This window comes from Pelodiscus sinensis, chromosome 2, assembly GCF_049634645.1.
Source record: "Pelodiscus sinensis isolate JC-2024 chromosome 2, ASM4963464v1, whole genome shotgun sequence".
NCBI classification, from domain to species: Eukaryota; Metazoa; Chordata; order Testudines; family Trionychidae; genus Pelodiscus; species Pelodiscus sinensis.
Window position 1 is genome coordinate 72,197,970 of NC_134712.1, and position 11,030 is coordinate 72,208,999.

Below are 11,030 nucleotides of genomic sequence, written 5' to 3' on the forward strand. Positions count from 1 at the left end.
AACCTGGCTTGAGCGGGTAGAGGGGCTCAGGGATGGGGCTGGGACTGGCAGCTGCCTCAGATATCTCGTGAGGCTTCAGCTGCCCAGAAGATCCCACTGCTATGTGTTCATGGGCCCCAGAGGCTTCTGGGGGGTTAGGAGGAGAAGCCACGGGGCGGGTGCTAGGAGTCCGGAGTGCAGGTGCGGGGAATTGGGCAAGGAGTGGGGGGGAGGGAAGATTTGGGCGGGGAAGCTGGCTCCATAATTGCAACCATGCATTCCATGATTGATGTTAAGGAGGAGTACATGGCCTTGTGCTGGTGTGTCAGCTGCTCCCACATCGTCCTCCTCAGCTCCTGGTCAGCCTTGTGTTCCTGGCAGTCCACATCAAAGTTTCAGTTGAGGGAACGGAAGCAATTCAGGTGTTCTCACACCACGTCCTCACGGGGTTGCCTGCTCCTGCAGCTCTCATGGGGTCAGGAAGATGGCACGGGAAGTGGTGGCTAGCCACGCTTGCAGCTGGCCCAGCTGTGAAGAAAAGTTACAAAGGCACTCATCTCAGGAGATTGCGTACATGAAGCCTAGCCCTAATCTCCTAGCCAACACCAAGGGCCTCCGTTAAGATGATGGTGATATGCTTTGAACAAGGCCATCTGTTGCCTAGGCAGTGGGCACTTTCCAGCAGGGATACACATGTCCTAGGGAAGCCTCACTACCCTCATGTCCCGGGGACAAGCAGGCATGGGAAGCGGCCGGGCAGGCCAGGAACCTGTGGGTGGAAGTGGGGGGGGTGGAGCAGCTCGGCTTCCTACTGTGTCCTGCACACTTTGGGTCCAGCAATGGCAGTGTCACACAGAGCGAGAACATCTATCCCTGCCCACCGGAGGAGAGCAGTGGGCTGTTGGGGGGCTGTGTGTGAGCAGTAGAGGCTGGAGAGAGTGCTACTGGGGTCCCCTCCTCTGCATTGGTGCATTTGACCGGGAGCAGATGAGCATGTGGGCATGAGCCGGTGCCCTGTACGGCACTGCTGTGTGTTTCCATGACCCCATCCGCATTAGTGGTAGCTTGTTGTGGAAGGGTGTCCCACCACGGAGGCCGGATTAAGGCAGGCCTGTGCAAGAACCTTGTGAAAAGGACTGGGGAGTTCCTGTGTGAGAGCTTCATAGAACTGAGTGCTCTGGGCTGGTGCTCCATGTGCACCCACGTGCACAGGCTGTTGTGCAATCCCCAGGCCAAGAAGGTCAAGCGAGGAGCATGCAACTGCATGCTACCCACCACCTGCCCCCACGTGTTTATAGGGCAAGTGCTAGAGCTCACCTGAACTGCCTTCTCCGGGTGCATCAAAGCCCTGGGAGACATCCTGGGAGGGGGGTATTGGTTCCAGGAAGATGACGACTTCCTGGATGTTGAGCATGATGTCCAGACTGACACCTCCTTCTCTTCCTCATCCTCCTCCACGACCCCACCCTTATGGAGGCTGATGACAGGCGTATTCTGTTGACAATTAGGTGGGGAGATGACTGGCCTCCCTCAAAGGATGGCATCCAGCTGCTCATAGTAGCAGCAGGTGTGTAGAACGGGAACTTTGCATCCTGGCCTTCATGTAGGACAGCCATAGTCCTTTAATTTTCATCCACACCTGGTCCAGGGTGCAGCTGTGCCCCTTCTGGGCCAGGTTGGTGGCCATGCGGCCATACACATCGCAGGGCTCAACAAACCACTGAATCTACTCGCCCGTGGCAAATAGATTTCAGCCAGTCGCTCCGAGCGCCCCATTCACCAGCACTTCGCGCATGTCCAGTGCCAGTCTGACACATGCACAGTGCAGGGCTGGCGAGTGGCGCTCGCCAGGGTTTGTCAAGCCCTGCACATCGGCATTGCACCGTCTGGTGCGGAGATCCTGGAGCTTTGTCTCCTCGCCCCACACCTCGATGGGATCCAAGATCTCCACATCAGCCCAGGCCGATGCCCTCTTTCACCCCTGGCCAGGGGCTTCCGAGGTGGCTGCAGAAGTGCTGGCAGCCGTGGGGGGCTCAGAGGGAGCGCTGTGGTCTGACATGGCTCAAACACAGACTGCTGTGTGGCACGGGGCTAGCCAAGCTCGCATTATACCATTAGCCCTTTCCCTTCTGCCTGCAACTTTAAAGTCTACAGGAGAAGGGGAGCATTGGAGTTGTCAGGTGTGTGACCAGGGTGGCCACAAGTGCAGCTGTGAGAGGCCTCTGGAGGCCATTTATTTCAAAATAGCAGCTGTGCATCCACGCTAACGCTATTTTGAAATAACAGATTTGAAATAAGTGTTATTCCTCACGACAAGCAGGAGTTATTATTTTGAAATAACAAGCCCATTACTTCAAAATAATTTCAAAATAACAGGCTTGATATGTGGACGCTTGACTTGTTATTTTGAAATAATGGAGTTATTTCAAAATAACTCCACAGTGTACACACGTCCTAAGGGAGCTCATAAGTAGAGTTCCCCAGGACTCCATCTTGTCTCCTTTCCTGTTTTGATTCTTGTGTTCATGGAGCCAGTTGCAGAGTTAGTGGAGAGGGATGGGCAGCCATATATTCATTTGTTTGATGACACCCCAGCTCTTTGTTTCTATCTTGTCTGATCCAACCAGTGCTATTGAATGGTTTCCTCAGTTTCTGGGTGAGATTGAGGCATGGACGAAGTCTAGCAGGCTGCGATCAATGCAGACAAGACTGAGGGAATACTCATTTGGTTGCAGGAAGCAACCAAAGAGCCAGCGAGAGTTATGTCTACCTCTTGCTTGGAAGATTTGTTCCCACATTTTCACAGTCTGGGTACATCATTGCTTCCCACTGCTGTTGAATGATTATATAGTAGCAGAAACCAGGAACATTTTTCCATCTCAGTCAGGCGAGGGTGACCATTCTTTTTGTGGGTGTAAGCTATGTCACTATAATCCAAGGTATCTAAAAGGGTGTCATAAGGAGGAGGGAGAAAACTTGTTCATCTTGGCCTCTGAGGATAGAACGAGAAGCAACGGGCTTAAACTGCAGCAAGGGAGGTTTAGGTTGCACATTAGGAAAAAGTTCCTAACTGTCAGGGTAGTCAAACCCTGGAATAAATCTCTGGAATAAATTGCCCAGGGAGGTTGTGGAATCCCCATCTCTGGAGATATTCAAGAGTAGGTTAGATAAATGTCTATCAGGGATGGTCTAGACAGTATTTGGTCCTGCCATGAGGGCAGAGGACTGGACTCGATGACCTCTCGAGGTCCCTTCCAGTCCTAGTATTCTATGATTCTGTGTCTTTATCAATTCATGACTGCTGCAGTACACCTTAACACGGCTACCTTAAATCAGCTGAAAACAGAACCTTGTTCAAAAAATTGCAGCCTGCTTTTTAAACAGATTATTTTGCTGCAGCATAAGACACCAGTGCTCCATATCGGCACTGGCTATCTGTGGTTCCTGGATGAGGTTTAAGATGTTGCGTTTGAATGACAGAATCCTAACTGGCTTGGAACCTGTCTGCTTTAGGGACAGCTTCTTGCCATACACTGTAGTGGCAGAAGAAGTCAGCATTGGTGCTCAAGCTGGAATCCGATCTGCATAAAATAGTAGCTACTAGCAAGGTGTTCTACTTCAGGCAACCTAAACTTTGAAACGTACTCCCCATCCCTTTGCCCACAATCGCTTAGATCTGTTGATCCTCAGGGAACTCTGCCCACACTTTTGGGGTGCAATGGGTAGAATAAATGGTTGGCGAAGAAGAATATTGTTTGGAGTCTGCTTTTATCATTTCTTAGTAATTTTCTTATTTGGGGTGAAGAGAAGCCTCTGGTTAGGTTTGCTATGCCATTGTATTTTTGATTCATGACAGAGATCCTTGGGTCCGGTGAGTTATTATAAATTGAAATAGTTACAGAAATAAACATTAAAGGGGTTGGTTTACATATCTGTATGTTGGGTAAATTTTTTCATCCTTTTCTAAAATGACTTTTGAGAAAGTGAAAACTTACTAGTATCAGGAAGAAATAAGAAAATGTGTATTTTTATTTTTAGTAATAGAGAAATTCCAACATAAAAGGATTAATTACAAAAGTATTAAGTTTGGGTCTAAATGTTTATTAATTTAAAACAATATTGTTGTAATTAAAATATTTTTAAAAAGCAAAAGACCCAAACATTTGAAGTCAGGAAGTTCAAAGTTAAAGTTAGAAAACAAATCAAAATTAAAAAAATGTTGTTTTTTCAAAACCCTGAACACTGAAAAGTCTCAAAATACCCAGCAAATTTTCTATCACTAATCTTATCTTTCTGTCCCTTTACCCTCACTTCTCCTCCAGTTACAGGTGGAAGAACCTCACTACTGGCCATATAGAATAAAAGCCAGTTTTCCCTGAATATCTTAGATTGTTGCCTAATATCTATCCTGCTGGCTTACATCAAGTAAAGGGATATTTTAGGCCTGTATTTTGAGGGTAAGCTATTGGGAGTCTTTCATCATATGATCATAGTGGATTTAGAAAAAGCTGACTTCTAGTTTAGGGGGCGTGGGGCTTCTAAACGATATAAGTAAGTTTAACAGCATAAAATTGGGCTCCAGCTATAGTTATGATGTGTGACCCATTCTTAATACAATCCGATAATCAGGTACGTTTTAGAAGTGGCTGCAGTTGTTCTTCTGAACTAAATTTGGCTTTTTTTTAAAAGGATCTAGAAACTTAAAAATGGCTGCTAAGTTATTCTCTAAATATTTTATCCAGGTTTCTCCCATCTTGATGTTATGCTTGTGGAATGCTATGATCCAAAAGGTGACCAGTGGAATATTCTTCAGACTCCTATTTTGGAAGGTCGCAGTGGCCCTGGATGTGCAGTTCTTGATGACAGTATTTACCTTGTCGGAGGCTACAGCTGGAGTATGGTGTGTATCTGTTTTCTGAAAATGGCTCCTCATACAATTTTTAATTACTATCTGAAAAACGTTGTGCCTGTTCTTTTTTCTCCTCTAAGAAAAGCTGAAAATATAAATCAGGGGCTGTCAGAATCTTGGATGCGTTGAAAATGTTCTTGAGGGTGATTTACAGCTTGGTTTGTAAAGCTGGCATTACTTATTGATTCTCTGATGACAATAATCTTATTTTATTTCCAATTGTATTTTATTATGAAAATATAAACTAAGGGTTTAGGCCCAGATTTTTAAAGCTATATAGGCGTTGCTGCACTTTGCACTGCCTAACTGACTTAGGAGACTAAGGCTATGTCTACACTGCAGAGTTTCTGTTTTTCAAAAAAAACGTCACTCACATCCACACTGCAATCACGTTCTTTCGAAAAAAAATCTAAAGAACATAGGGGTTTTTCCGACATTGGTAAACCTCTTTCTATGAGGAAGAAGCCTTTTTCAGAAAGAGCTCTTTTGGAAAAAGGCGTGTGTGGATGGGGAAGATGGAGTTCTTTCGAAAGAAGAGGAAAGAAGAAAAAGCAAGGTGCCCTGGTGGCCACTCTGTCCATAGTAATCACAGCTTAAATGTGAGATAGCATCCATTCAATGTGGACGCTATCTTTCGAAAAAGCAGATCGCTCTTTCGATGCACTTTGGCAGTGTGGACACACTTTTTCGGAAGAAGTTTTTTCGGAAGATATCTTCTGGAAAAGCTTCTTCCGAAAGAAGCCTGCAGCCTAGAAATAGCCCCAGTCTCATGTACATGAGACTTAAGCTTCTAAATTAGTTAGGCATTATAACACAGGCTATGTCTACACTAGCCCACAAAAGCTCATCACCTAATAAACCATCTTGTTAGTCTTTAAAGTGCTTCATAGTCCTGTCTTTTGTTTCATAACATTAAGTGTTAGTGATTGAATTTTTTGCGTAAAGTGCCTATTTGCAAGTGTACATCTACATGAACAATTGCCTTTTTGGCACCAATGTACCTTTTTATAGGTTAAAATACATTCAGTTGTTTTGAAAATGTAGCCCTATATGTACATTTTACGGTATTAAATAAGCATAATTCCAAAGTATGTTTGAGCGTGTAGTCAACCTGTGGAACTCCTTGCCAGAGAAGGCTGTGAAGGCTAGGACTATAACAGAGTTTAAAGAGAAGCTAGATAATTTCATGGGGGTTAGGTCCATAAAAGGCTATTAGCCAGGGGATAGAAGTGGTGTCCCTGGCCTCTGTTTGTCAGAGGCTGGAGAAGGATGGCAGGAGACAAATCGCTGATCATTGTCTTCGTTCCACCCTCTCTGGGGCACCTGGTGCTGGCCACTGTCGGCAGACAGGCTACTGGGCTAGATGGACCTTTGATCTGACCCAGTACGGCCGTTCTTATGAGATCTTGCCTCGCTTGCTTACATGAATAGTCCCATTGACTCGGACTGAAATATTTATATAAACTCATTGAGCCTGGTTCTCTTCAAACTTACAGTAGTGGTAGCTCTACTGATCTCTGATTTATATCTCTGTAAGAAGCTCTGATCCCCTATAGTTGGCTTTAGAATAAGTGAGGCAAAGTTTTTGTAATGTTATTTGCATGATATGCGTATGTATATGTACTAATGAAGTTGAGAAGAGAACATGGATAGATTTAAGACAGAGCATCAGGTGATTTTAAATCTGAGTATTAATCACTGGTAAGGAACTTTTAGCATTCTTTCATTATTGCAATTTCCTTTTAAAATAAAATTTTGTAGAATTCATTATTTTAACTCAGGCAAGGTTCAGTGATAGAATTAGGAGTGTCATTTGGTAAAAGTTGAATGGTGATTTTGGGTGCCTCAGTACTTATATTCCCCACTTAAGACACCTTTAAAGGAACTTGATTTTGAGGGGGTGAGTATTCAGCACTTAATGACAATTGAGACTCTTTAATGCGCCTCAAGTTGGGCATCCAAAATCAATCGTTGGGTCTGAAAAGCTTTTGTCTTTACATCAAATTTGCCATTTGAGTTTTTCTCTGACAGTGTTTCAGTAAGATTTTGTTCTATTCTAGGGAGCCTACAAATCTTCTACCATTTGCTACAGTCCTGAGAAAGGAACCTGGACAGAACTAGAAGGAGATGTAGCTGAGCCACTTGCAGGTCCTGCATGTTCAACTGTCATACTGCCAGCCTGTGTACCGTACAACAAATAATATTTAAGAAGCTCTGAAATGAACAATGTTACATTCTGGAAAGTAATGACGGGTGACGTAAATATTTTAATAGAACAGAATTCCTGGTAAAACAAAACTACTGTAATCAACCCCTTATTTCAGATTTATACATTAAAAGCAAAGTAGGAACAAAGAGTTTAATCTCAGATAGATGCCGGTGTCTCGTGAAGCAAGTAACTAGAACACACTGAACATTACATGCTGACAGACTGCCATTTCAGACTGATTTTAACTTTTTTCCCACTACAGAAATATTCCTCATGTGGATTTTAACTTTTTAAAATGAAGGCTAAATGTCCAAATACAACCTGAAAGGACGATCAGTTTTGTGCATTGTATTCTACCTGCATGTGATCTATGTGAAGTCATGAGGATGTTGTGTTCATGAATGCTTCAAAACTCAGATACTGCAAAGCTCACTCTGCATTGCAGAGCTGTCTCCTCCTACAGCTACTTCACATGCTCTGCGAGCAACACAGAATCAAAAGATCATAAGAGGTAAAGAAATGTCATTTCACTTTTACTCGTCTTAGCTTATCATACACTCTGCCTTCAAAGTCTCTATGTGTAAGTGTAGTGAAGAGCAGACTACAGTGAAAATGATGCTTTACAGAGCACTTCTTGCAATAGTGTTTTAAGAACTAGGAACAAATTCTGCTCTTCATTACACTGGTGTAAATCCAGAGACATTCCACTAAAATCATTGGAATGGATGTCTTTTTGGTTGGTGTGACTGAAATCTTGGCCTAAACCTCAAATACTGGGTTTACAAAGTAAGTTTTATCATAAGCAGTTAAAAGCTAACACGGTCCATTAATACGGTAAACATACAAGAATTCTTCTTCATTTTCACTCATATTAGAAGTGAATACACTTGTTATTTGCTTTCAAAGATAAAAGCACTGAACTGAAGCTTAATGGAACCTCTTAAATTAATATGCACAGAATTGAAGGTCAGCTAAATTCCATATCTCTGATTTACCTTCAGATGTTCATAATTTGCAGAGCTTTGTTGATCCAGAGAAATACAGGGCTGGAGTTTCCACTGCCTTGTGCCTTGTGCAGCTATTTATATTTGGTAAAGTGAGTGCAAAATGTTACCAGCTCAGAACCGTCACATGTTCCACCCACTTCACAAAGTTGTACTTGATTACGTAAGGTGCCAGGCAGTGGCAAATCAGGCCTTTTGTGTTTTTATGCTTATGTCTTCCTTTTGCAGCAGTAATTGACTTACAGACATGTACCTGATTCACCATTGCCTTTTGGCTTGAATAAGAATTTACACCTGTGCACCATGCATGTGAAATACTTTCACTCTGGATTATTGGAGTTTAACTTCCTCTTTGCATTCAGGCCAACTCCTCAGCCAGAGTACACTGACGTAGCTCCATGGAAACCATTAAAGGCATTCCAGTTTTCACCAGTTGGTGATCTGGCCTTCTGCTTACACTGGGTGAAAGGCAGTAGGGATCAGGCTGAGTATTTCCAAAGGCGTGCATATTTCTGTTGATATTAATTGACAATGATGATACATAAACAAGAAGCAAACAGTTACTGTATGTTAGCTTCTGCTGCATTAGGAATAGACAAAAGGGGGAAATCATTGTGTTTTTTATATATATAGAAATAGAAAAAGGACAAATTTGGTTAGAAATGAAACTACATTCAAGTTGCCAAGAGAGTGATATAAACAATGGAGATTAAATATTGTTTCTCTGTGGCACCATTCCAGTTTTATGACAGTGTAACTCTCTTGCATCCAGCAGAATTACACTGAAGTAAAACTGGAGTAACTCAATAGACACAGAGGCTATGCAAATGCAATAAAGCAATTGGTGAGGCAGCTACCCATGCAGAAAAAGTTGTTTAAACAATTATTTTCAGAAGCCACAGATAGCATCAGTAAGGAATTCATAAAGGTTGAGTGTATATCCTGAAATCTCAATCCATTTCTACTGTATAGTGCAATTTTAGTTGGTTTTGTATTTATTTGTATTGTTCATATCCAAGGGATCCCTTGTAAAATATATTTGGTGCAATCATGACATTTTTTTTCTTTTCTGTTTAAAATATATAAATATATATGAAAAGGAAACATGTTACAATATTAAATGAGGAAACCTAGAATGACATTTAAGATCAAGATAAGGTCTGCCATAAATCACTGACTGTTACATATCTCTACTAATATGTACCACTTTAAAAGGGTATTTGTTGTCCTTTTAAATGGCTCTTTTTTTACCAAGATAATTTAAAGATTTATGAGGCTTGTATGTAAATCTTTATCTTTCAGAAAGGCATGACCAAGGAAAGTGCTAACTGAATAAGTCACAAAGAATGTAAATTTTGTACAGTATTAGAAAGTGTAAATGAAGCTTGCTTGTAGGGCGAAAACTTTAAATAAAACTTTATGTACTAAATCAACTGTCTGCCATATTCCTACTTATAAAGTGTATGTATAAATAATATCTACATTAAATTCTTTGGAAGTTTTTTATCACGCAAATGCGTAAACATTTTTATTTTGCGGAGATGCATAACTGTGTCACTGTTCTCCAAGAGTGATCATATACTTACTCAATGCTGTAAATGTAATGAATCAAATTCTTCCCTTGAATGCACATGCTTAGCCTATGTTTAAATCAGTGAAAGCCCCTCATGCATGTCTAATGACAGAATTTGACCTCGGGAAAATACAAATTCTATTGCGCACTTCTGAAATACACCTCTTCAAGTCCTTGAGTGTCACTCTACTCTGCCCATTGGGAAAGTAAAAATTAACTAGCTTCCATTTCATAATAAACTAAATCCAAACTCTCTTTTGTAAAGTATGCTGTACTCATGGGGATTTTTTGTCTCTCTTCAAAATTTCCCTAAAATTGTGATTAACAATTGTGTATTTTAAGTCATTATCCTGGAAGCACTAATACAGGTGACAGGTTAAGGAGGTGGGAGAGGTAGGGCCTCTGGCTGGTAGGAAGAGGAAAGGGATGGATCTTGACAGGTGTGGTGCTATTGAATCAGCAGCAGTTGTGTTGCTACAGGGCTGAGAGGAACACTTAAGTTTTTATAATTCCCTGTGCTAAGAGGCGATGGAAGCCTGTACAAATCTTCGGCACAGAAGGGAAGAGTGATGGCAGACATGAAAATGGAATGAGAGCCACCTGGGGAGGATTTTTGTAAGTGTATAAGTTGGGCACAGAATATGACAGAAGAGAAGGGAAGAAAAAGGAGAGTGAAGAGAGGGTTTGGGGGGGGGGGTTTATGTGGGAGAAAAAGCAAAACAGAAGCTGGAAACAAAAAGGAGAGATAGGGCAGACACAGAAAAGAAGGAACAGGGGCTAGGAGGAGCACACAGGAATGAAAGGAAAAATAGGAGCAAGACCTAAGAAAGGAGGAAGATAACAGAGGAAAAGTAAGAAGGGAAGTTTAGAAAGGAACAGGTCTCCTGGATCAGGGTTAGAGGAGAAACTGATGAGACTGGATGACAAAAGAAGCGGAGGGCGGGTCCAGGATACAAACTGGATGGGAGGAGGAATAAAGAGCAGAGTGGAGGAGACACAAAAGGAAATATCCAAAAAGGAGAGAAATGAAGTAATGTAAGCAGATTTGTGACAGCTGCTGTTCTGCTTCTAAAAGCCAATTCATGGAAGTGCTATAGCTCTGAGTCCCAAAAAGGTCAAAATCCTGTCAACTGGTGTCATAGCAGGGGAGAAGGGAAGATGAGAATTTTCCCCTCTGGGTGCAAGCAGAGTAGTATATTGCTCCACAGTGCTCAGGAAGCACAAGATGGGAGAGAGGCTTGCTAACCAGTCAATCCCCACACATGTCCTAAGGGGGACATAATCTGTTGTTTAGGGAACATGTCTTCCACCAATTAATTGATATCCTGAAAGGCGCTAAGCACCCACAATTTCCAC

At 42.4% G+C, this 11,030-nt stretch overlaps 1 protein-coding gene across 2 annotated transcripts in view; it reads left to right on the forward strand.

Annotated features, from left to right (window-relative positions):
- Window positions 1-9,530, forward strand: part of KLHL14 (kelch like family member 14) — a 94,780-nt gene extending 85,250 nt beyond the window's left edge. For both annotated transcript variants that reach the window (XM_006113619.4, XM_075920759.1), the window contains exons 8-9: window positions 4,722-4,879; window positions 6,949-9,530. In XM_006113619.4, coding sequence (XP_006113681.2) covers window positions 4,722-4,879; window positions 6,949-7,089 — 299 coding nt within the window. In that variant the 3' untranslated portion in view covers window positions 7,090-9,530. The remainder of the gene's footprint in view (window positions 1-4,721; window positions 4,880-6,948) is intronic.
- The last annotated feature ends 1,500 nt before the right edge of the window (window positions 9,531-11,030 follow it).